General features: G+C 44.5%; 1 protein-coding gene across 2 annotated transcripts; it reads left to right on the plus strand.

Annotated features, from left to right (window-relative positions):
- Positions 1-433: 433 nt before the first annotated feature.
- LOC6552559 (dopamine receptor 1) lies at positions 434-24,427 on the plus strand. Of its 2 annotated transcripts, none has more exons than XM_001979861.3 (6): positions 434-1,262; positions 10,353-10,458; positions 10,724-10,903; positions 14,435-14,564; positions 21,144-21,389; positions 23,182-24,427. In XM_001979861.3, exons 1-6 carry the CDS (start codon positions 975-977, stop codon positions 23,720-23,722), a joined length of 1,491 nt encoding a protein of 496 aa, XP_001979897.3. In that variant the 5' UTR covers positions 434-974; the 3' UTR covers positions 23,723-24,427. The 2 variants fall into 2 exon arrangements, with proteins under 2 accessions (XP_001979897.3, XP_026839672.1); XM_026983871.1 differs by having other exon boundaries at positions 10,353-10,413.
- The last annotated feature ends 603 nt before the right edge of the window (positions 24,428-25,030 follow it).

The following is a 25,030-nucleotide window of genomic DNA, read 5'->3' on the forward strand; positions in this document are numbered from 1 at the left end:
AATTGAAAGATTGCCTCGGCCAGCAGACCTGCCAGCGGCGATTTGTCAAAGCCAGCAATTGCATTCCATTTGCATGCAGTTGAGGCATTCACTCAGCACAAATGACATCGCAACGTTGTTCCCTGTCTCGTAATGAGAACAAATGGAGGTGGCGTCGAAAGTCGCGTCGCAGTCGCTGGCGAAACGCTGGGAAAACGCGTCGGTGGTACAACAGGTGCTTTCCCGCATTTCAGCTCGCTCTCTCATGTTCCTCCTCTTTTAGTCTCTCGCTCGCTCCTTCTCTCTCTGCGCAGCGCACATATTCCGCCTGGCGAGCAGCACATCCTGTTGCACGGACTCCTCGGCTCCGGCGGCACTCGAAAGTTGTTGCATACTCTACGGCATTGGTCGTTCTCCGCCGTACTGATACCGTTAGTCGTGCGTATCCGGACAGTCGACGTTCAGCCTTCAGTTCGCACGGTTCGGCAAGCGGTGGCCATCTGGAGAGATAGCGCCAGATAAGCAACCAGCCAATCCTTATAAGCGGACATAAGCCCGAGTGCCGATCGAGAATTCTTGACGGGCGTGCGTGTGTGTGTGTGCGAGTGTGTGTGTGTCAGTCAAGTGTGTGCGTGGCACGAGCATATACGTATATGGTGCATATGTATTAATCATCTGAGCAGTGACTTTAATGCTGTAATTTCGCCTGATTGATGGCTGGACATGACTCTGGGTCGCGTTTTCCGCGTTGCCTGAATCCCAAATCCAGCGAGCTCCTTAGTCCGTCTGAGCATGCTTGAATTGCCGCATTTAGTATCGAAGAAGTGTATTAGCAGAATGCTGCATTGCCGTAGTCGGGCAATTTATTGCCGTACCCGCAACTGAGAATCTCTCGCTGAAAAGGGGAAGCAACCATCCAACCATCCAGCCATCCAGCCATCCATCCATTCATCTACACACCACACCCATTCGGTTTCCTAATCATCGTTGCTCCAATGACAAATGCGATGCGGGCGATTGCTGCAATCGCAGCAGGAGTGGGTTCAGTGGCCGCCACGGTCGCAACCAGCACCACCAGTTCCATCAGCAGCAGCACCACCACCATCAGCACCAGCAGCGGCACCACCATCGGCGGGAATAACACCAGTGGGAGCACCGGATTCCCAACCAATTCCACGCTGCTGGACGCCGATCATCTGCCGCTGCAGCTCACGACCGCCAAGATGGACCTGGACATTGAAATCGACATCCAACTGCTGACAAATGGCTACGATGGCACAACGGTAAGTTGCGGAGGAGGACCGGAAAGCGGGCACTCCGGGCGGAAACGGGGCCCGGAGTGGGTCGATTGTATTTATGTGGCTGCCAACGAGGCATTCATTGGGCTTTGGCTTTGGCTTTGGATGCGGCCTTAGCTTTGGCTTTATGTCCAATGTGGAGCTCGTAAAAGGCGCAGAACACGGCAAAAAAGCGATAGTCTAACATCAGATTTATTAAAATTGTGATATGCTATTAAAAGCTGTCAATCCATAATATTACTATATGTCGATTACTATATGTCAAGGAATCAACTATTTGTGGAATACAATCCCTATATGTTTCTCCTTAAATAATGGTGGTTTTTTCTATCTATTTCTGTTAATGTGTACATCCAAGCATCACGATTATGTTTTCAGTGTAGTTTCAGGTATCCACCGCCACTATAATTTACAATGTCTTTGTCTCCGATCGGGTGATGTAGGGTATTGGCCTTCATGAGCATTTCACTTTTATTACGTGCTGGCATATTTCCCGAACATTGTCGTAGAATTTTCCGGGCGGTTCCGTGGTTTATGGGGCGTATACGCAATCCGCGGGCAGAGTGCCTAATGAATCGTCAAGACAAAGGGGTGCACAAAGTTATCCAATGGGTGATTATCACCCGATTATCACACACATGCACCGCACGCCCTCATAATATTTAATACAAAGTTTAAATTATAACAAAAGGTTGGCAGTTAGCAAAAGTTTTCTCCGTTGGCATTCCTTTTAATTTATATCACTTCTAGCCAACCAGCTGGTAAATGAAAATGAATGCGAGCCTCATTAGCAGCCAGCACATGGAGAAACTTTTGCTAGGATGCGAGTACACACCTCCATCGATGCATAATCCGCTTTTCAAAGGAACTCCGCCAAGGATGTATACCAAAACCAAAGTTTATCCCTTTTTCATTCGTGTGTATTTTATTTTCCTCCCCCTTTTTTTGCATTTATTTTTGCTTTTTTGGGAGAACGAGCAATTTACGTGCTTGGTGTGGCAGCAGCAAAGGATATGAGGCAGCGCACGCAGCCGACGATGACATAGATATAGATCTAAATACTTGTTGTGTGGAACGGCAAAGTTGGCTCATCTGTTCGCACGTTTAACTTTCAATCGAATGTAAATAATGAGTATCACGTAAGTTGGGTGGAGCAGGGCCATTTATCGCAGGATCACGTTGTCATCATGTTTATGTGCCGCACATTTTTCACGTGAATAGATTTTCAACTAATTTCCAAACTGTTGAGGGCGTGCTTACTGCCCGAACTCACCGAACGCTAACTGGTTCAATTTTAGCTAATTGCCTGTTGAAAAGTTGGCAATTTTCCATTTACACGATGCATTTACATATGCCGAGTGCACTTGCTTTTTTATAGACCAGACAACTTGAGACTGGTCTCAATTGAGGAGAGCTAACCGCAGGTTGACACTGACATTTGTGCCCATCATCTGTCAGCAGAAAATTGTCTTTTGGGGCGTATTTTTTCATCCGGCATTTCTTTTCTCTGGCATTTGCATAATGCATCACGCATACGCCGCGTTGTGCATTCTAATTGAATTATTAATTTGCACTCACGTATCTTGGCTGCATGCATAAAAAGCGAGCTTATGCTCGAACTTTTCATGAATAGTCCCCAGTCCCCAACGCCCTGTTACCTCCTTTAATCCATTGTGACTTCGCGTTCTTGGATGGGATTCCGCATTTTCTAGTCGCAAGCAAAAACTTTGGCTTGCCATTGTTCGCAGGCTTTGCATAGCAATAATAATAAAATATTAATAGACTTATTTGTTATTGCCGCTGCCATGTGGACTGCGCTTTCCATTCAGCAAATCCCCTCCATTGTTATCCCAACGCACATATATTCTGATATATATATCCGAATTGAACCAGAGCCTCTGGAATTTGCGCAATTTCCGCCGGCAATTTATCCAAAGCAGTGGGCAGCAAGTGGGAGGGGGCGTGGCCCGATTGCTATCGATAGGCTGGCCAATTGAAATCAAGCTCGTATGGTACAACTGTAGTTGTTTGCTTTTGGCGACTCCACAATTTATTGGAGTGAAATTGTTCGCTGTTTTCAGCAAGTCCAACGCTTAATTGCAACATTTTCCTTTGTGGTTCATTTGGGTAGTATTTGACTGAATGAGACACTAAAAAATATTATTAAGCTAGGATCAACGTGTATAAATTACAATTTAATGAAATATTCTTTAAATTGTACAGATTGTATTTTTAGCATTTAACAATTATCGAATGATTAATAGTAAAAGCAAATCAAATCTCTTTTTTCCCCCAACGCCGCTACTAACATTATGTTTAAGCCCAAAAACTGTTTTTTAAATAACATTCCAACGAGGCTTAGCAAATGTTTTAAAGTAGCACCTATTGGTCGTATATATTTTATGTTTTGTAGAAACTTTGTTGCTAAAGTATTCAAGTTTAAAACTAAAGTTTTCTTAATTAGGATGCTTTCCTTCTGACATAGATCTTTGCGGTATTCGGAACTCAATCCTGTCACAAAGATTCCATTATTCTGGTAACTTTTTTAGGCGTACCTCTAAATAAGATGCTTTCGGGCGGTAAATTTCAATTAGATGATGGCCACATAAAACAAGCAGTCGGAGAAGTGTAGGTGCATAAATTTCGCCAATTTCGCCTAATTAAATGTGTGTGACAGCTGGCTGCCATAATCACGGGGCCAGCCGCAATATAAATGAGCTGAATGCTGGATTTCCCCCAGAAGAGGGTCATGTATGTAACATATACAATGGGTAACATACATGGAAACCGCATGGGACACACACATGACGGAACACAGTGCCCCACCAAATGGAGGTGCATCCCGATCCCGATTGTGAAGCCACCATCACGGCCATTCCACATTAATCTTGGCCACAAGAGCCACAATGTGTTTGTCTAGGTGTTCCCATTTAATTGCACCCTCCACTCTTCTCCACAGTGACTTACGTTTTTTGCTCTGTTTTTGCTGGTGGGTATGGAAAAGGAAAAGCGAATGAAAATAGCGAGTTATTCGTGATTTTTATGTTGTCTGCATTTCGTTTACCTCTTTCATTTTAGGGCCAGGTGAATGGGGCTAAGGATTCACGATGAGCAGTCGGAGGGATTCAGAATTCACTAAGCCCAAAAGGTTCGCTGCTGATTGACCATAAACCCAGTTTTTATTTGCTGCTGCTAGCCCATGTGTGTGTCTTTAGGTCCCTTTTATTTGTATGTTGCCCTTTTGCAGCCATTTTTATGGAGCTCTCCTCCTCGAGTTGAGCCCTCGGTATCATTGGTTCGCCAATGACACAAAAGTGCAGAACGATTACTCGTGACAAGTCAATTTAATGGGGCCACGACCATATAAAATTCCTAGGGTCATGTCAATCATCCGCGCCGGGTGTTCAAGTTTGCCAGCCATTGCCAAAACACAATCAAGATAATCGACTACATTTTTATTGCTGAGAAATCTGAGTTTTCTAGCAGCGGGAATATTTCTAAGCACTGGGAGAAACTATTGAACTACTTAGAACTACAACGACAAGGAAATCATAACCAAATCTTAACCAAAATAATATATTATTAATACTTTTCTGGGTGTTGGTGATCATCAGGGGCAATAAACACTTTTATGCTTCTACTTAAGCATTTACAAATGCAATTGTGTTTAACCTAATAGCTTAAAGTAATAGTTGAATGATTTTTTCTGTGTAGCTACTATAAAGAAAAACGAGTAATTGAATTTTTTCCGATATGGAAGGATAAAATGGGACCATCTGCCATTGAGACCACTGTGCAAGTGTGTGGGAACTTGACACTTGGCCAAGAGAAATCCGTGCGATATGGTTCTCTCTCAGCCATTCTAGTCGCCATTTTTTCTGCTTTCAATTGAAACAAGTGCAGTTGCATTGATGTATCTGTATTTACACTCCAGTGGCGTGTGAGTGTGTGTGTGAGTGTCTGCAGTGGTGTTTGTGTGCAGACGACACTTGTGCGAGTTAACGGGATGTTTGTGTTAAGCACACAACTGAACGCCACTGACTGACAAGTTTTTCCTTCGCTGCGCTGGAAGATCCCGAAAGAAAAAAGATATGCCAGTGGAAAAGTATAAAATCGATGCTGTTACAAAAATAGGAGATGCGGATGAAAATGGCATGCAGAAGATTAAGTTCGATAGGTTGAGCGATGGGAGATGGAGTTGCTGCACTTACAATCAACTCAAGAGCCCCCTCTTCTACCGCTCCCTGTGTTGCACATCCCTCCCTGTGTTGCACATCGGAAGCCCGGCAGCGTCATCTCCTGCTGCAGCTAATTATCCCGAAGTTGACAATACGCCCCGGGCAAATCAACATGGCAATCTGCTGAATAGCTGCCAAAACAAACAATCGCCGGCCCTCCGAAAATTGGCAGGCAATAGAGCAGCGATAAGGCAAACAATGCAGCAGCATTGGATTTACCTTCCAAGTGCCCAGAAACGCACAATGTCCAATCGCAGCACAACAATCGGGTTTTGGTAATTATCATTGCTATTGACTGAGTTTGGTGGGTGAACTTAATGTTTTGGTCTATCAAATATCGCTCTTGAGTCTGGCAAACCACACTAAAGTTTGTCTATTAAGCAAGCTTTATTGGAATAATAAAGGAATAGATTAAGAACATTGATTAAAAATCCGGAAAAGGTTCTCTGCGAGCAGCCATTTAATTGATGCTTGAAAGTTGAGAGCCGTAAAAGTTTATTTAAATTAGTAAAATTGAAACTAAAATTTATATATGAAATTGCAAACTCTGGTCAGCTTATCGTCCTGCGGTAATTAACGGGTTTACGATCTCGAAAAAGCAATTAACTAAGAGTATTTTCCAAGGATGCTCCGCATGCCCCAAATAAAATGAATTTTTAATAAGAACTTGCCACAGCCGGGGGCAGAATGGGATGTGGTGTCCCAACTTCATGTCCATCTTGGGGTTATTTTAATTATTTATCCGTCGGCAAATTCGACAGGAGCGTGTCCGTGTCTGCCATGTGGTCAAAGGTAGTGTCTTCAGCACGTCCGCAAAATGCCAGCCAAGCACTTGGCACAAGTGTGAAAACCCAGCTCGAGGGAGAATAAACTTGGTATCCATCATCGACAGCCGGAGGAATCTAATTAGTTCATTCATAATTGAGGACGCTGCTCATCTTGGCAAGCGCTCAACTGAAGGAGCAAAATCCCTACTTAATGTCACACACTTTTCCGCGCCATCAGGCGCTCATTTGCATTTAATGGCCATGCTTACATAGATAGATGCTGAGGACCTCAGTTGCGACAGTTTTGACAGGCAGACACATGTGTGCCCCTTTCTTTACTGTCGGCTTCGTTTAATTAAGCCGAAATTTCAACAAAGAACCCAAACACTCACGCACTTCAGCATTCCCGTTGACAGCTGTCTGCAGGAGCAACTTCTCCGACTGCCTTGAGTCCTGTAGGTCCTTGCAGGCCTCGACGGGCATTGACAGTCCAGACAATGGCCAACACATGACTCTCGCAATTGTCATTGCAGTTAGCATCTGCCGGAGTGTTCCTTAGCCGCACCACTTCCACCATTTTCACATTGCATAACGAGGCAGCAACTGTGTTTGGCTGAAGCCAAACTTTAAGTTCTGCAGGAAAGTTTACAGTTTACGAAAGCAAAGAACAAATATTGGTAGAGCGCATAAATCAGCTGTCTAGGCTCTAGAATTACCGCTTATACGTGAGATTCCCATCCCTCTGCGAAAGCATTTCTTCCTGCGACTTGCAAGAGACGCCCACAGCATTTCTTGTTTATTGTAAGAATTTAAATATATGCTAAGCAGCCAGAGCAGCGAATTTACTCGCTTTTAGCCACCCAGCCAAATGGGGTTCAATGCGCCGCACAAACCGTGGGCTTGCAAAGTTCAAAGTGCAGGAAAATTGAAAATGTATAAGGCACTGAACGAAGAATGAAAGAATTGAAAATGGAACACTAAGAAAGTTGAAGGCACATGGAAATTGTGCTATTGGAGAGTTCTATCATAATCTATCAAGGATCAAGGATAGCCACCAATAAAATTTGACATTCCTAAACAATTTCTTTCAATGTAAAAATTGCAAATTTGCTAGGTATTCGACAAGAAAATCTCATTATACATACAGAAACGCTCTTTGAACTGAATCGGAAACGTAGGCATAGTGGTTATGTTTTCTCCAGGTCCTTCAGCATTGTTAAGGACTTTTCGGTCTAGTAATTGTACAGAGCACTTAATTAACAACTATGCTGTGCCCCGGGTCATGTGGCAGTGGCAGTGATGTTTGTTATCCTTGCAACTCGTGTTACCGTTGGCGGAAGTGCTCAAATGACACTGTAAAGTGTGGATACTCGGCGAGTCCTTTGCTACCATTCGCATATTATTCAGCCTGTCGGCTCGTCCTTTTCCACTTGTAAATCACACTACTTCCGCCTACCCAGACGGCCAGACAAAGAACAGACAGTCGGATGGTTGGCAAAAATGCCACCTCTTACCTTGTTGTCCTGCCAACAGGTTTTGTGCCTTATTATTCTACGGCCTCCAGGTGTTCTCCGTGTGTGTGTGTGTGTGGGTGGGTATGTGTGTTGACGTTTAATCAACGCATTGTGCCATTTAACTCTGCAAACAATGCCAAAGCACCCAACTGCGACTCTAGCTAGCCTGGTATTCCTCACGTCCCACCACCCATATCCTTTTCCCTTCGCGGGAACCGAGGAGCCAGGCAGAGCTCCTTGTTGACTTATGGTGGCCTCCGGGGAACGGAGCGCGGACCACGAGCATTTGTTGTCCACTTTTATTGCCAATTAAATGCAGTAACTGGTGTCACAGTTGTTCCTTCTGTTTTCCTATCCTTCCCCCCGCCCCCAACTGTTAAAATATGTTTTAGCCCACACTTGGCAGATGCTTTGTTTAGCTTTCATCCTGCCCACTGTGGAAGCTTCTAAATTTAAGCATATAGCTCTTAAAATGGGGGAGTGCGACTTAGGATACTTTTCCAAATTGTGGAAACAGTGAATACTTCTTTAAAGTATAATTTTTTGTTTAAAATTGAGTACAAAAAAGTAAAATGTTACTTGAATCAATAGGCTTTGCTTAATAAAAATACTCACAATATGAAAAATATTGTAGGTTTTCGTTGCTACGAGTATAGAGAACACATTTTTGGATATATAAATGTAAAATATAAATGGAAGACAGCAGAGTGGAGACAATATGGAAAATAGTCAGCACTAGCATTTAAATATTTTGTGTGATAACACAGCGACTTTCAATTCTGTGATGAAAGATGTGGGCAAAGCCCAACTTAAATTAAGTGGAAACGGCGTTTTTTATGATCTCCGATGGAGGATATCGCAGTCACGCTTCCACTTCCGGACTGTTAACTGCGTTTTAATGATGCCTCTGCCGCCAGAGAAGCAGCGACATGAACATAAACATTAACATCAGTGTAATGTTCGGCTGCATCGCTGAATCTGGGCGGCAGCTGATGGTGAGTTTAATGAAAACTCACTTGACATGAGATGGCATTTCGTGTAAATTTTATAATCTTAAGTGTCTTTTGTTGTCCAGCGACATTGGCTCGTGACGTTGAGCATCATTTAAGTTTGCAATCCCTTTGGTAACCTTTTCCTTGTGTACTTAAGTGCTCCACTCTTATGCGAGTGTAGCTGGCGAATCAATATAGTTTATGAATAGGTAATCGCAGTGTAGTGCATTTATATTGCCGCCCGGAGCGCTTGTTGCTTTGGTCCAGTTAAATATTTACGCAATTTGAGTTATGGTCGAAGTGCCCATGGTAACCTTAATCTAAGCATGAATAAATTATGTTTTGTGAAAGGGATATACATGATATTGCGCATACGTCCCGTGGCGCAGCCCGTAAGTATGCTACATTTATGGCATTCTACGACCGCATTTGAGCCGATTAAACTAAAGTTTCCATTTCAAACAATTAACAATTTTAAAGTAATTAAGCAGCTTACGCACAGCGCACACACGTGCAGCAAGAACAAATTTAATTAAACAAAAAGTTCCCGGTCCAAGCGGCAAAAGTCTGGGTACCAACAAAATATATATATGGCGTCGGCAGTTTTATGTTTGAATTAATTAATTGCATTTGTCAGCGGTTTCGGGTCTGCTTTTGAGCATTTTATTATGGCCTTCATTATGGTTATTTATTCCCGTGGCAATAACGCGCAAAGGATACCAAGCTGCAGGCACTTCGGATCCTTTGAATTCTGCGAATCCTTTCCTCCTGCCCATGTAATTGCACTGGGCTCGCCGTGATGTACCCTCTCGTATTAATTAATAAATTAATTTACAGCACTCAACTGTTCAATCGAGTAAATAGTTGGAGCCACCAAAAGCGACGCCAACCACCGGAATGCCAACATGTCTGGTTGCCCAAAAGCAAAAGAAACCACAAGACAAATACCAACTCAAAGTTGCCACAAACAGATGGATATATAGACACACTCATACATGAATAGAGATTTCTTGGCCAAAACGTGGTGGGCGGGTAGGCGCTTAGTAAGACAAATTAATTTCACTACAGGCCTGGATATTTTCTCGAAATTTTGTCAATTTTAATTATGAATAATGCCACGCCGCTTGGCGGGCTTCTTGAAGAGAATTGCCTCTTGCGGTTCTGCCACAGATGCCACAAATGATTGATAGTTTTTTGTATGGCCAAGGCATGCGTGCCACAAGCAGCCAGGATGACAACGGCAAGAAAAATGAATGGGGCAAAGTTCAGGGAAAACTGAAGCAGACGCCAGCTAATTAAATTCGAAAAATATTTCACAAATTTAATTAGTTTGTGTGCGGAGATCAAAGACGTGTGGGAAAGCAACAACTCAGATACTTAACCACGGAGATGAACTGTGTGTTTATAGTTTTTTAGTTGATTATGGAATTTCAATGCCAATGTAGACGAAGCTCTCAAGCTACCATCACATAAAAATATATTGTAAGCCACACTTTACGTTTTTAAGCTCGGACTACATACTTTCCACCATGTAATAACCCATTGGAAACTCGTTCCATTGCAGTTGACATCGTTCTACAATGAGAGCAGCTGGACAAATGCGTCTGAAATGGATACAATAGTTGGTGAGGAACCGGAGCCGCTGTCACTTGTGTCAATTGTAGTTGTTGGTAAAGTAAATGTCGTTGAATGTACAGCAAAAGCCACCCCAACCAACACTCGACCACTTTCACCGCTCTCACGGACACGGACACGGACACGGACACGACAATTATCTGTAAATTGCATGTTGCATGTGACACAAACACGAATACCACGCACACACCCCCACGCACACCCCTCCCTCGATGTTCACCCGCCCACATAAGTATGCTATATGATGTAGATTCCTTAGCTGCGATTATGGGTGTGATATTTGATTTGGACTCGCCGCAGGCATCTTCCTATCGGTGCTGATATTCCTCTCGGTGGCCGGGAACATCCTGGTGTGCCTGGCCATCTACACGGAGCGCAGCCTGCGCCGGATCGGCAATCTGTTCCTGGCCTCGTTAGCGATTGCGGATCTGTTCGTGGCCTCGCTGGTGATGACCTTCGCCGGTGTCAACGATTTGCTGGGTGAGTAGCGTATCCCTAATGCCATGCGGTGGCTCCTCTGTCTGCGTAATGGAATATTGCAATTGAAATTCGCGTTAGCCCAGCAATGAAATTTATGCAAAATGCTGCAGGCGGTTCCCCTGCTGACGAAAATAAAAAATGAAAATATGGGAATATGGGAATATGGGCACCCACGGGGTGTTGCTCCTCTCAACCAGCCACGCACCACTCGAGCCCATTTGACATGCCTGGCAGCGCTTAAAGCCGGATTTTATGTGGCTTTGTCAATGCCTTTTAAAGTGTCAGCTGCATAAGTCGACGCACGAGTTACCCGACTTTTCCGAGTTTCCCGGCCGAGGGTCCATTGTGACTGCACAAGATTTCCCCCTGTGCTCCTGAGCTGTATACTAAAAACGAGGGCTGCCTTTGCATTTCCTAGCAAATAAACACTTGGCTTATGTCGGAATCCAGGCTCCAATTAAATTCCTTTGAAATATTTAAGGCATTTCTGCACAGAGACGTTTTAAAGTACAGCTCAAGTGTTTTAACTTAAGTATGTTACACACATTGGAGGAACCTTTTATGTTAAAAACACTTGAGTACCAAAGTACATACTTTAATTTTCGGTTTCGGTGCTAAAGGCTTTTAAAATAAGTTGATTTTCTTATAATTTGTTAATATTCGATTATTCTAATACCAATTGGTATTCTATACCAACACCAACTAATACTAATTGCTATTATTACAATTTCTATACATTTATTTATTCAAACTACAGCGCTGACCCTCGACACCTTAACGGTGGAGTCAGCCAAACCGGAATTTCATTTTATACCAGTTGCACATCTGGTGCCATGGCTAACATGCAGATGCCGAGTGCTACCACACATTCTGATTATTTTCCATTAGCCATTCCGAGTGCAGCAATGGCAGTCATTCCTTGAGTTATCCTGCCAGAGGATACTTTCCCATTCCGATACATTTCCCGCCATCGAGGCTGACAAAGTTTCGCCTAGAAAATGGAATGGCGCTATACTCGTATGTACTCATACCCAAACAATTCGAGTGCCGTTTATGGGTGCATTTTATTAATTCGAGCGGCAGCGGATATGGGAACATTGGCCAAGTAAATAAGAGGCAAAGGAGGGTGAACGGTTTAGTCGAGTTCCCAGACTATCAGATACCCAATACTGCATGCTCAACTTTTTAGCTTTCATAGTTCCTGAGATCGAGGCGATCATTCCTGACCAGGAATGTATGTACTTTTTAGGGTCGGAAACGCTTCCTTCCACCTGTTACATACTTTTCAACAATAATAGTATACCCTCAACTCTAAGAGTAAGCGGTATAATTAGGCAAGAACCATGCCATGCAAAACTTTTCAGCTGGCACATGGGTAATTGGGGGATCGAGGAGCCGGGCTAACAACGTGTTCCGGTTCAGGAAACATGCAGCTGACATCAATGTGTTAGGACTCGCTGGCACACGCGGGAAAAAGTGGAAAATCATAAACAGCAAACAAAAGAAGAAAACTGCGAGCTTGTCATATGAGTCTGAAAATGTGAGCGGAATCCAAAGCGAAGTGATGCGGTGAAGTGAAGTTGGGAAAATTGGGAGATGAGCTGAGGTGACATGTGTCAGAATGGCCAAACTGTGCTTGATTAAAGGGGACTTTTGGCTATAGCAGATTCAAGAGGGAATCTGGATATAGGTGTACTCAAAATTAGTTGCTTAAATGTCTGCGAATAAATGGAAACATTAGTCTAAAAAAGAAATGTATCAGTTTTAAAATTGCATTGATGCATTGATGACAGATACTATAGAAATAAATGGTCTTCAATTGGCCCCAAATATTCTTCGGCTTCCAAAACCCCCTCGAAAAAGTCCCCAATACGCCACTGCAACCACCGCCGCACCCCGCGGTGTGTGAAAATAATAAACGACTTTGGCACTTTGAGGAGACGAGTGCCGCGTAAGCGAGAGTGTGAAAAAATAAATAAAAACGCTCAGCTGCTCAAGACAAACAGATGCCTGGGGTCCTGCGACACCCACACTTATGCACACACACCCACACACCCACACACCAAGTGGCACACATGGAGGCAAATTATTTTCGCCAAGGCAACATTTAGCACGCTCGAAGACAGGCAAATCAGCAAATAAACATGGTTCGCAATTGGACAAATTCAAACAACAACAGACCCGGTGAAATCCGACAGATGCTGCCAGCCCGAGGAATCGGAAAAACATATAGCATAAGGAATACTTGTTGGCCAAGAGCTATTCATATGCGTACGAGTATGGGTGTGTATGTATATTGAAAACGGCATAAATTATTTGCTAACTTGAGTACAAGCTTCTGCTCTTCTTCGAACTGTCAGATATTCCCTCCTAAATCAGCTTTTTTTCGCTGCCATGGGCATTTTGCAAATGCTGAAGTTTGCTCAATTTTAAGCCAAGGGAGGGATATGAATCACTCCAAGGCTTAGCAGTCTCAAGTGCAAATGTGGTATTTTCAAGTCTAATCGAATCCTTGAACAAAGCTCTGATTTTCGAAGACAAAACATGCTTTCCAAAGATGGTTTATGGATTCCATTTCAAATTTACGAGTTCTTAAATTAATGATATTTTTCTTAGGAAACCCATGTTGCTTTACAAAATTAGCTACATTTAACATTTTTTTAATGATTTCATATACATACAATCGTGCGTTACCAACTGAAAGTCATTTCTGCTGACTGGCTCGGTCAACTTTGATATCCTGATAGCCTCGTCTTTTGATATCCTGATGAATGATTGCTGAGCTGGGTCGCAGTTGCTTCGGCGCTTCCTGTGGCATTTAAGAGCCATATCCTGCCGTACGCTTGATTAACTGGCATGAAAGCAGTACTGAGCATGAAATGCAGATTCTTATCGACCCAAATCATCAGTTGAATGCCACAGCACGAGTAAATACCCTTTTTATGTGGCAAATCTGTTATTGAACTCATGTGTACATCCATACCGCTCACCACTTTTCCAGGACTCAAAGGACATCCGTTTCTGGTCACGCACGGAACATCAATCGAGTAGGGCGTAATTGCAACACACTTATGAAATTGGCAAGCGGCCGAAAACTGAATTATTTGTTTTCACTCTTGGCCCGGCGAAATGAATTTTAAATAGCGAATGGCCCAAAAGGAGACCCTCGTGAGTGTGTGGGTGTGTGGGTGTGTGGGTGTGTGGGTGTGTGTTTGTGCATGTGTACGGGAAAGGGAAGCACAGGAAACGGAAATGAATTTATGAAATCATTTAAACTCAATTTACGTCGTGAATAAATAAAACAAGAACCTGGCGACACTGCTGACACTGGTTGCCTTTGCACTTTCTGTTGCTTTTCCGCTTTTCCCGGCTGCATTTGTTATTACCGCCGTGCAAATGAAACAACTTTTTTGTCGCCGTCCGGCCGCAACATAGCAATTTCCGCCACGTCCAGACAGAAAGTACTTATTAAGCATTTTAAACAAGCAATCAAACACTCGTTCACACCGCCTCTCCACTTTTTTCTTGCAGGATATTGGATCTTTGGAGCGCAGTTTTGTGATACTTGGGTGGCCTTTGATGTCATGTGCTCGACGGCGTCAATTCTGAACCTGTGCGCCATCTCGATGGACCGCTACATTCACATCAAGGATCCGCTCAGGTGAGTGATTGTCAGGATTGTGTCAGAAACATAAAATATCCAATCCATAACTAATTGTCCGGGCTGTCGGAGTTTGACGACGATGTTACTGCAGAGCTTCGTCCTCGAATCGATTCATTAATGTCAGGCCGTTGCAGGTGCTTTGTATGCACGTTACTCATACGCCGCGTTGTTATGCCTGTCACGTTTTTGCTCTACTGCTGCGGTCCTTCTCATTTCCAGGACTCGAGTTCTTTACGGCGAAAGGGGCTCATTAATCGACGCTCATAATTGTTTCATTAGTAACAGATTTATGGCGCATTACGAGAGTTTTTTCACTTCTCCGACGACTTCATCTTCAAGTTGTTGGCTAAGCACTTTAGGATCAGCGCTTCAGCTGCGGTTTTGTGGTAGCCAACAAAGTTCAGCCAAGTCATGCTCATTGGGTCTCCGGGTCAGGCCAACAAAGAGTCTCAAAAGAAGTGTCATTACCAGCTGGTGAAAGTGGTGAAGTGGCAATTTGGGTTGCTCTATCCAGATTGTGGCGGCTACGCCCCAATAATGTTGTTCTATGAAATAGTAAGGGCTCTTGTACAAGTATGTGGGCAGTTTAAGTGTAAAAAAATTAATGCAAGAAGCAAACCAAATTAAAATGGTAAAAATAATAATTGCGATGTGCTTTTTGTTGTTAGATTTTGTATCTATAATTGCAGAGCATGTCAAGAAAACCATTTGATATACTTGCAAGTATTTTGACATTTGACCAGCTGGCTTGGATATCGTGTTTTTCACACCCTCTGCAGATGACTTCATCCGTCAGCGAGCCGAAGGCTGTCCAAATGCTCCATTATCGCAGTTCAATCTACCTTGTATATCCGGCACGTTGCTCCAGCTGGGCTATCCCGGCAGGAAGCTCCAGAGGCAATCAAATTCTGCTGCCTCAGGTGCTGTGTGTCCTTGTGTACTTTCTAAGTGTGTCTGTGTGTGTCCTGGGTGTTTTGTTTGGAGTGGGTGTGGGTAGCTGTGCGCCTCCTCGACTGCGACAATGACAATGAGCTTGTCCTGCTGTCGTCGTGGCCTAAAACGCTGCCAGTCAGCCATGTTAGTCTGCTTTGTAGTCGTAGTCAGCAGTCAGCAGTTGAAATTGATTTCCAGTGGCGAGCAATGCTCACAAAAGCAGTCAGTCGAAAGTCAGCTCGGTAAACTTGAAACTAGTTTATCAAGCACTCCCCCAACCCCACACCAGCCACTCCCCGGCTTTTTCCGGCTGGACCAAAACAATTGTGTGTTAATTAAATTTTCAACAATGCCTCGGTCCCCAGAAGTGCAATCCTAGAAATGAATATTACATTTGCGGCCAAGAACAAGCGCACAAATGTATTATGTGTCAGCAGCCACAACTGAATTCCTTCATATTTGGCTTTTTGAGTGGGTAAACCATTGTCTGCACGCCGTTCTACTTTATTTTTTCACGTGTGCACTGCGAACAAATTGGTGGAGTATATGTTTCATCGATACCAATTTGAGAGCCTTAAAAGTAGAGCCTTTCAGTAGGTCAAACGATATCTAGGAGATATGGTGTTAAATGATACTTTTTTATCCTGGCAATATATTATATTTTGAATACCATTCATACTTTCGCTGCACAGGAGTTGTGTTGAAAATGACGTTGGTCAAGTCGCTGACAGTCGCAAAATGGGAGTTGGCTTAGGGCTGGAGTCCCGACGAACTGATTGCAGAATGGATCCCTATTGGGGAAAAGGGATTGTTGGGCAGGAAAACGGACAAGAGGGGGCAACTATTGCAAATCGAGACAGTTGCAGCCCTAACCCACAGCGCCATGTCATGGAAGAACCATAATAAATCCTTTGATGCTATTTTCAGCCAGAAGCCAAAAGTAGAAAAATATTTTTTCCACTCCGCCCCCCAGCTGTAGCTCTTCCTCTAGCTGTTGTTGTTGCTGTTCTGCTTGCCACCTGGGGTAAGCTTATTCGCTTATGGAAAACGACACGACATTTGCGTGGGTGGGTGTGCGGCAGCAGCTCCCCACCTGCTGAATTTTCCACCCAGCTTTCCCATCCATCTGTGCATCTTTTGTGTAGCCGAGTTCACGTAACGAGTTGGCGAGCATATAACGCTTCATTGATGTGGCAAGTTGATGTCGAGGCGACCTGAAAATTCAGATTGCAAATTTTGTATGCCATGGCAAAAGGATTTAAATGAGCACGGCACGGGGGGGCAAAGTGGAAAGGATTTTTGTGGGGTTAGTCTAGCAAATGGCAGTTTTCATGGAATATTTTTCCTGATTTTGAATTCCGTTTGTCCTGTGGGGCAGCGGGTAGGGAAATGCAGATAGATAGATGGAACTGAAAGTGAAATTAAGCACGGCGAGCAGATAGATTTCTCACAGGAGGAGAAAACTTCATGCTCGACATCGAATGGTTGATGAAGGGTGAACAACACAGAACGCTCGATTGATCTTGACGTATCGGGATTTGCTTGCATTGCTAAATCAAGCAGCTGTAAATAGTCAAGCAAACACGCTTAATTTTATGCAAATATTTATTAAATAAGGCCGTGAAGTGCTTCCCAAATTCATGATTAAATAGCTTATCTGTAAATGTAAAGGTTTCCAATTAAATTTGGCCATCCTCCGTTTTCCTCAAATATTCAAGTATTCTCACGCCATATTCACAAGCCAAATGTATCTCAAAAGGGCGCCCTTCAATCGCTGACTTACGCCGCCTAATGTTGTCCGATATTAATTTAAGCCCTTGGGTTAATGACATTTGCACAGCCCCTCAGACTTTGTGCCCTCTGGCCATCGCCTGGAAATTGAGTTTGGCCACCTGGACTCGTTCCATTTGCACCTTTGCACCTGAGGCAAATGGGCGGGCTCTGCAGTTTCCACCGCCCACTTAAGCTGTTCAGGTGCCCGAGACATTTTACACTTCAAATGTCAAGACGTCGCTCATACCCACCAGTCTCTTTGTGAACCCGCGTCTGAATCTGAATCTGAATCTCAAGGAGCTGAACTGAGGGCTGGGAAAATTGCACGGAAAACTCAGCGCAGCGCGCAGTTGCCAGCTTTTGTGTCTTGTGAGAAATGGTAACTGGGTTCCTTGGGATGTGCCTAGCATATATATATCTATGGCTATGCCGGTCCGACTCGAACTCCAGATCTCCCTCTTTATGTAAATCTGATTTATTTGCATGTCAAAGTGGAGGCAGCGGCGCATTTTTTTTTCGCACCCCCCAACAAGGGGCAAAGTTCACGCGCAGTCGTCTCATTAGACGTGGAGATCCGCCAGCCCCTGGAAAGCAGCCAGCTCCAACATCCAACACCCAAGAAAGGCCCATTCATCTAGGACCTGTCGCTAGACGAAGGGGGACCTAAGAAATCGCTGATTCAGCGTGTTTTCTTAGCGTTTTAGAATAATTGCAGGCGTTTAATTTAATTGCGCGCGCCTGGATTTTCCGAGCCGGGAAATTGGCAAAAACAATTTGGATAAAAAGCGCGTGCAAATTTAATTAGTAGAGAACAGACAAAGTGAAGATGAAGCGGCACCCCAAATATAACGCAAATGAGAAATTTTCTTATTTTATGTGACAAGTTGATGGCCCAGCCGTTTTGCCTTTTTTTTGTTATTTTGGCCGGCTTTTTGTTGGCACTGCCGTTGACTTTGGCGCCTGTCATCATCGTAACTGTCAGGCGCATATGTGAAATTCATTTTAAACTGCAATAAAACCCGAAAGAACAATGAAACTTTGCCGCAGGCAAGGAGGAGCTTCGGTTTGGTAGCAGCAGTTTTGAGGGGCAAAGGGGTTCTTTTGCCCAACACCCGAAGGCACAATACTTAAACGCACACTGAAAAACCTGTTCCAGCAACAATGACGCACCTGGGAACTTTTGTAATTGTGTTTCTTTCACTTGTCTTGGTGGTGGTCGTGGTGGAGGAGATGTAACACAGAACTATGGGGCTGGAACCAAAAAAAAACCAAATTGAGAAATCATTGGGGACTCCTAGGGCGCTTTTATTGCAGAAGATTGAAAATGGATGGGGGCTTATAAATCACTGACGTATAACAGGCCGAGGTACATTTTATTCCGTATTTACTGTATTTCGAATTTAATTTAACTCACTGCGAACAGTTTTTAAAAGACATTTTCAAAAGACATTGAAGTTTTCCTTCGGAATGGTACAATTAAAGTGGTAAAAACTAATAGTTTGGCTTTGATTAAAGATAGAAACTTGGGTAATTATGCTCATATAGTTTTATATAACTTTCAGTCATTCCTTTAGATATCTCTGTTAGATTCTCTTTTCAATGTCCTGCAAAAGTATTCTAACTTTTGGTTGTACCCCGAGCCACTTTCTTAACCTTTTGACCCACAGTGCGCAGAGCACGTGCTAGCAATGACAGTTACAAAAACGCTCATAAAGAGCCATCAAATTTCGCATGCCAAAACAAAAGCGGCCAAGCTGACAAGGCGGGGGGCAGAAGGAGGAGAAGGAGCGACTCGAACTATGCAAATGACGGCAGAAATCGCGGAGGGCGGAGAGGATCCTTTGCGGAAGGATCGTCGTGCGTGCCTTGCGGTAATTTCTTGAGTGCATGTGGGACAAACACAAAAGCCACCGCATGCCACGCAGCCAGTCAAGCCGGCAGCTTCGATGCTAGCGTTAAATGCAAATGTCCTTCGGCGGGAGCAGCCTGCTCCTGGCACACGCCCACAGCCGCATCCTCACCCACTACCATACCCACACATACAAATATTCAGTGTTCCTGGAACACTCTCACACACGATTTCAATTAGCCTGGCCCGTCGATGGCTGATTGGCTGCTCCACTTACCAACACAAGGCCAGACCAAATCGTGTGTCACCTAATGGCTGCAGGCTTATGTGCATATATCAAAGTGTGTACCTCAGCCACTCAAAGACACTGAATTAGTCCTGGTGAAAGGAAGAATGGGGAACGGGGCTGGGGATGTGGGTATGCTGGCTGGCTATGCTGCAATAAATCCACGAACCTATAAATATATTTCAAGTTGAAGTGCACTGGTGAAAAATGTATGTACTGTTTTAAAGTCATTTTATGTAGGAAAGTTTTGAAATGGCTTATAAGCCCGATGCTATTTTAAAGGCTTACGTTTTTGGTACCTAGGTAATAGCTGCACCAGAACTAGGTATGTGTGATTATTCGCTAGGTAAATAATAGTTGTACCTACAATTCTCACCGCGACTGTTCACAGGTGAGTGGATCTGCGGTTCGGGAACTCAAGCTGCGGGCTTTCGTCACATGGAAATCAATTTTCGTGCCGAAAACGAAATTGAATTTGTATGTGAATACAATTACATAAACTTCCGTTTCCGCTCCGTCATCATCCTTGAGCATGTGTGTGTGTGTGTGTTTGTGTGTGTAAGTGCGTCCTTGTATTGAAATCGAATTATTCTGTTTGATTTCCTGCACAAGCCAAAACGATGCGGCATATGGCAACAGAAGCAGGGATCCGAAACCCACACCACTCCTTTGCCTTGTGAATTTTCGGCTGGGGGATTGGGTTTTTGGGTTTCGGGTTTTGGTTGTGCGTTCACTGCAGACTGCTCATTTCCTGCTGTAAAAGCAAAATCGAAGTGCTTGAAACAGTCAGCCATCGAGGATGATTTGCATATGCCATTCTCCGCAATGCGTGTGCGGCTTGTCTTTGGGTTTTCGGCCGATTTGTCGTTGCCCCGACCAAGGCGAGTAATTAATGACATGCGGACTGACCCCGAGCACCTGATCCGGCATCCTTGATCCCCGAATTCCAGTTCAAAACCTGGCGCACCCACTTTCTGGTGGGCCGGACCAACACTTGTCGCGCACACCCGAAAATGATGTTGCCTAATGGCTGCTGGGCACTGAGGGATTGCCAGGGACATGCAAAGCCACAATCAGGACATCGCTACGTGGTCCATGCTCGTGTTGTCCGCGCCCCTGATTCCGCATAACCAACGTGTTGCTCCAGCTTACGTACACTCGACCAATTTTTGAGAGAGTAATGTATGAAAACATGATATGGGGTTATCTGATAACTTTGAACTGGAATTCCTGGCTCGAAACTTGCAAATGTATAATTAGCATGATTGATACTTTTATGATTGATACTTTTAACCTGCTGTTTTCTCTGAAACCCATTTAATTAAATCCATTTTAATTTGGAAAACAGCGGTTTTGTTAGACAAACAGTTCGAGTTACTTTTGTGCAGCGACTTTCAATCTGTAAACAGTATATTTAAAATGGGGCTTAGAAGCGAAACTTTTCGATTAATTAAGCACGAGCTTTAAAACGCCAAACTTTAAGCCAAACTTTTCCCGAGTGTGTCTGGTGGCGGTGTATGTTTACCCTTTGCCGCTGTTGCCACAAGGGCAAAAGGACAAAAAGGGATACGCCAGGAGCAGTTTGGGAACATATCAGCGAGCAGGGAGTTGGGATGGGGAGGCGGCAGGAAGAGGCTGGAAGAGGCTGGAAGAGGCGGAGGAACAGCAGGCATGGCGCGTGTATTTCCGCTTCCTTTGTCACAAATTGATGCACCCCTTTGCTCCTCTCTTGCAGATACGGCCGCTGGGTGACACGACGCGTGGCTGTCATCACCATCGCCGCCATTTGGCTGCTGGCCGCGTTCGTCTCCTTTGTGCCCATCTCGCTGGGCATCCATCGGCCGGACCAGCCGCTGATTTTCGAGGACAATGGCAAAAAGTATCCAACATGCGCCCTGGACCTCACGCCCACCTACGCCGTCGTGTCCAGCTGTATCAGTTTCTACTTCCCCTGCGTGGTCATGATTGGCATCTACTGTCGGTAAGTCAAAAGGGCACTATATCGCCCTGAAATGGTTGGTTCCGCTGGCCAGATTGCGGCAAAAGTTGTCCGCTTCGCTGTGCGTGCATAAAACATGAAATGCATAAAGTAAGATACTTCCAGACGCCTTCAGCTGCAATTATGTAGATACAAATAGCTCAGGGTTATCGCAGAGCAACACAGAAACAGAAACTTCCGCAGGCACACGAAAGTTTGGCCGAAATCGCTCTCCAAATGAAAACAAAGCGGGAACTCAAATATTTTTATGAGCCAAGAATAAAAGTTGGGAAAATTAATGCATGCCTTCTTATTCCTAGCCAAGTTTATACACTCTTTTCAAAGGACACATGAAAATACAACATCCTTTTCTGCACATTTTGTAGGCATGAACAATTTCTATGAACAACTTGAGCATTTAAAACGACTAAGTACTGGCCAGCTTAAAGTTTTCTGAGACCACTTCGTTAAGGTCTAAAAATAATATGGGTGAATATTTTTATTTTTTCGGTACTAGAGTTCTTATATAAATGCAGACAACTATTTGATTTAGAACGTGTTACTACGTTGAATACCCTTTGCGAGGGAAAATAAAAGCGGCCCGCAAAAAGTAGAAAGGAAGTCGGGGCAGAAGCAGTAAAAAGTAAATAATAAAATGTTGTAAAAACTGACGAAGTTCGCTGCTATCGCACTGCTGAATATATCAGAAAAATGCCGCAAGGACCTGCGCCCCTGATGGCCTCCAGGCACGAGAGAGAACTGGGGAACTGGGGAACTGCGGAAACTGAAACTGAAACTGATTGTGGGCAAGGGGTCTAGGGTTGAACAAATAAGCGCACGCATTAGTGTCCGTCTAAGTAATCCCCAGGAGCTGGCAAAAGGCTGGGGCGTGTGCGAAAGGACTAAGCAAGGACACACTCACACCATAGCAACGGTATAGCGATAGCTGCTCATCAACGTTTCGGCCAGCGGCACGTTGCCATTTTAGCTTAACGAGATTTGCAGCCATTGGCCGCATCCCAAATCCCTCTATCCGCTCATCAAATGGATCCCCTGTTGGCTGCCATTGGAATTTTCTATCAAATTTCGGTTAAATTGCAGAATAAATATACTTTTATCATCATAATTTGTGCCTGACATGCCCTGTTATCCTTTTTATGCGACCAACGAGTAAACACTCACAGGAGCACTGGCACATATGCTTGTTTATTTGTGTATGCGGCATATGAGGAGAAAGTGGAGTGGAGAAAGTGGGCGCGTAACAGCTTAGAGAGCGACTCAAGTGGAAGATTGGAAATGATGGTCAGACGTTGCGTATACGCAATGTGTTTCCTTTGGGTATCGGTGTGGACAGAGCCCTTGTTGTCGGCATCCATTTAATTGACATGCCAAGCGACCCAAGTGAATAATTATCATATCAATTACCAGCTGTAACCAGTAACTACACAGTCCGTAACCAGTGGCAAAATAAGCAGAAATCGAGACCAGTCGTTCATTAGGTGATAAATAATTAATAATATCATGCTTTCGCAAGAAACGACAATAAACATTAAAGTGTAATGATATGCTGTCGTTATGAATCTTCTCGAGGACACTGATTTTACACATCCACTTGTACGAAATGACTTGGCATTGTTGCTTAGCCAAGTGCTTTAATTTAGTTCCAGATTTGATTGAAAATGGAGGGGGAATATTGCTATAGTAACACAGTCGTAAGCACTAACAAAGACTTGAATTGAAAGTTTACTATAATATTGTATAATTACAAATTTCCCTCTTGATTATATGCTCCCAGACTATACTGCTATGCCCAGAAGCACGTGAAGTCCATCAAGGCGGTCACCCGACCAGGTGAGGTGGCCGAGAAGCAGCGCTACAAGAGCATCCGGCGCCCAAAGAACCAGCCCAAGAAGTTCAAGGTGCGCAACCTGCACACCCACAGTTCGCCATATCACGTATCCGACCACAAGGCGGCCGTCACGGTGGGCGTGATCATGGGCGTGTTCCTCATCTGCTGGGTGCCCTTCTTCTGCGTCAACATCACGGCCGCCTTCTGCAAGACCTGCATCGGCGGACAGACCTTCAAGATCCTCACCTGGCTGGGCTACTCGAACTCGGCCTTCAATCCGATCATCTACTCGATCTTCAACAAGGAGTTCCGCGACGCCTTCAAGCGCATCCTGACCATGCGCAATCCGTGGTGCTGTGCCCAGGATGTGGGCAACATCCACCCGCGGAACAGCGATCGCTTCATCACGGACTATGCCGCCAAGAATGTGGTGGTGATGAACTCGGGCCGCTCGAGCGCCGAACTGGAGCAGGTGTCTGCGATTTGACCAAAAGGCTGTCTGAATCTCACCGGCGGCGGAGCCACCTGGCTGCCCTGCGGATGCGGCGGTCTGCGCGTGGACGACGATGACGATGGAGCGCTGACCACGCGGTATGTTCCATGAGATTCGGTCACGGCGGCCACCGCCACCATTGTGGAGACCGTGGAGGCCGCGCATATGGAGACGGAGCTGCTCTAGGCCGGCAAATGGGTTCCTAAAACCAACTCGATGTCTCACAGTTTAAACCGTAAGCAATCCCAGCCCTCTGCCCTACTGACCCAGTGGATATGGAAACCTGTAAGTATTATCAGCGCGTCCCCGAGACTAAGCAATCAACTATGCGTATACTTAATCGCACTAGTATCTAGCTGTAAGTCCCACTAACAAAAGGAATACAAATCAGAAAAACAAAATGGAAACCCAACCCGAAACGTGATTAGGTCTAAGATCTTCAACCCGGCACCTAAGAGAGCTTCTAGTTAAGTTTCCGTTTGGATATTCATGGCGGTTTGTCTCCATGCAAATGCGATTATTATGAAGTGACACATGTCACTTGCCACATTTCTCACTCACTCACCCATCCAAACAAACAAGCACACACGCACACAACAACAAGCCACACAGATACATGGGGAAAAAGAAAGAAAACGTTGCATACATCGCGGCGCCCTCATATTCGAACAGCTCTACATTTGATTTATTGATGAAAATTTATGGCCATTGAACGAACAGGGCTGCCAGCTGCACTCGTAAATCATGCAAAATGATTATTGTTGTTATTATTATTAGGGGCACAGGGAAAAAGCTGTAAAACCCCCGACCCTTCGCCCCAATGTACTATAAATGTTATGTTTAGTTCGAGTGCCACGATGATAGCGTGTTTTTACGAGCAAACTTTGCAGACTGATTTGAATTTATGCGTTGAAATCTGTTCCACAATGTTAATTAAGCCAACTGTGATTGACACCGGCAAACCAAAGGCATTCGAGACGTTAACCCGAGAAGCCTTTTTGGGCACCGCAACCTGATCCTCCGATTACCGGATGATTTAATGAGCGGCACCTGCGAAAACACAGCTATCAGCCGGCGGCATAATGAAGATGTTGCCCCTGGCCCAATTTCGCTTCCACAGACGGCAAGTATTTTGTCTTCTGGCCCGGAGTCGGGAAAACAAATGTAAACAGTTTGCTCTTCACGCCACGATGAAAAATTATGCCAGCACAGGGGGAAAATTATCTGGTTTATTGGGATTGGCCAAGCAAATATATCAAGCAATTACCGGAAAAGGAACCTTTTGCTTCATGAGTAAAAGAT

The sequence above is a fragment of the Drosophila erecta genome, unplaced genomic scaffold (assembly GCF_003286155.1).
Source record: "Drosophila erecta strain 14021-0224.00,06,07 unplaced genomic scaffold, DereRS2 tig00000000-arrow-pilon, whole genome shotgun sequence".
NCBI lineage: Eukaryota > Metazoa > Arthropoda > Insecta > Diptera > Drosophilidae > Drosophila > Drosophila erecta.

Excerpts from the sequence above, each read along its gene's own strand:
- LOC6552559 (XM_001979861.3), top strand. The coding sequence starts at position 975 with ATGACAAATGCGATGCGGGCGATTGCTGCAATCGCAGCAGGAGTGGGT. Across the intron at positions 10,459-10,723 it reads TGTGTCAATTGTAGTTGTTG|GCATCTTCCTATCGGTGCTG; the intron begins GTAAAGTAAATG and ends GACTCGCCGCAG. Across the intron at positions 10,904-14,434 it reads CGGTGTCAACGATTTGCTGG|GATATTGGATCTTTGGAGCG; the intron begins GTGAGTAGCGTA and ends TTTTTCTTGCAG.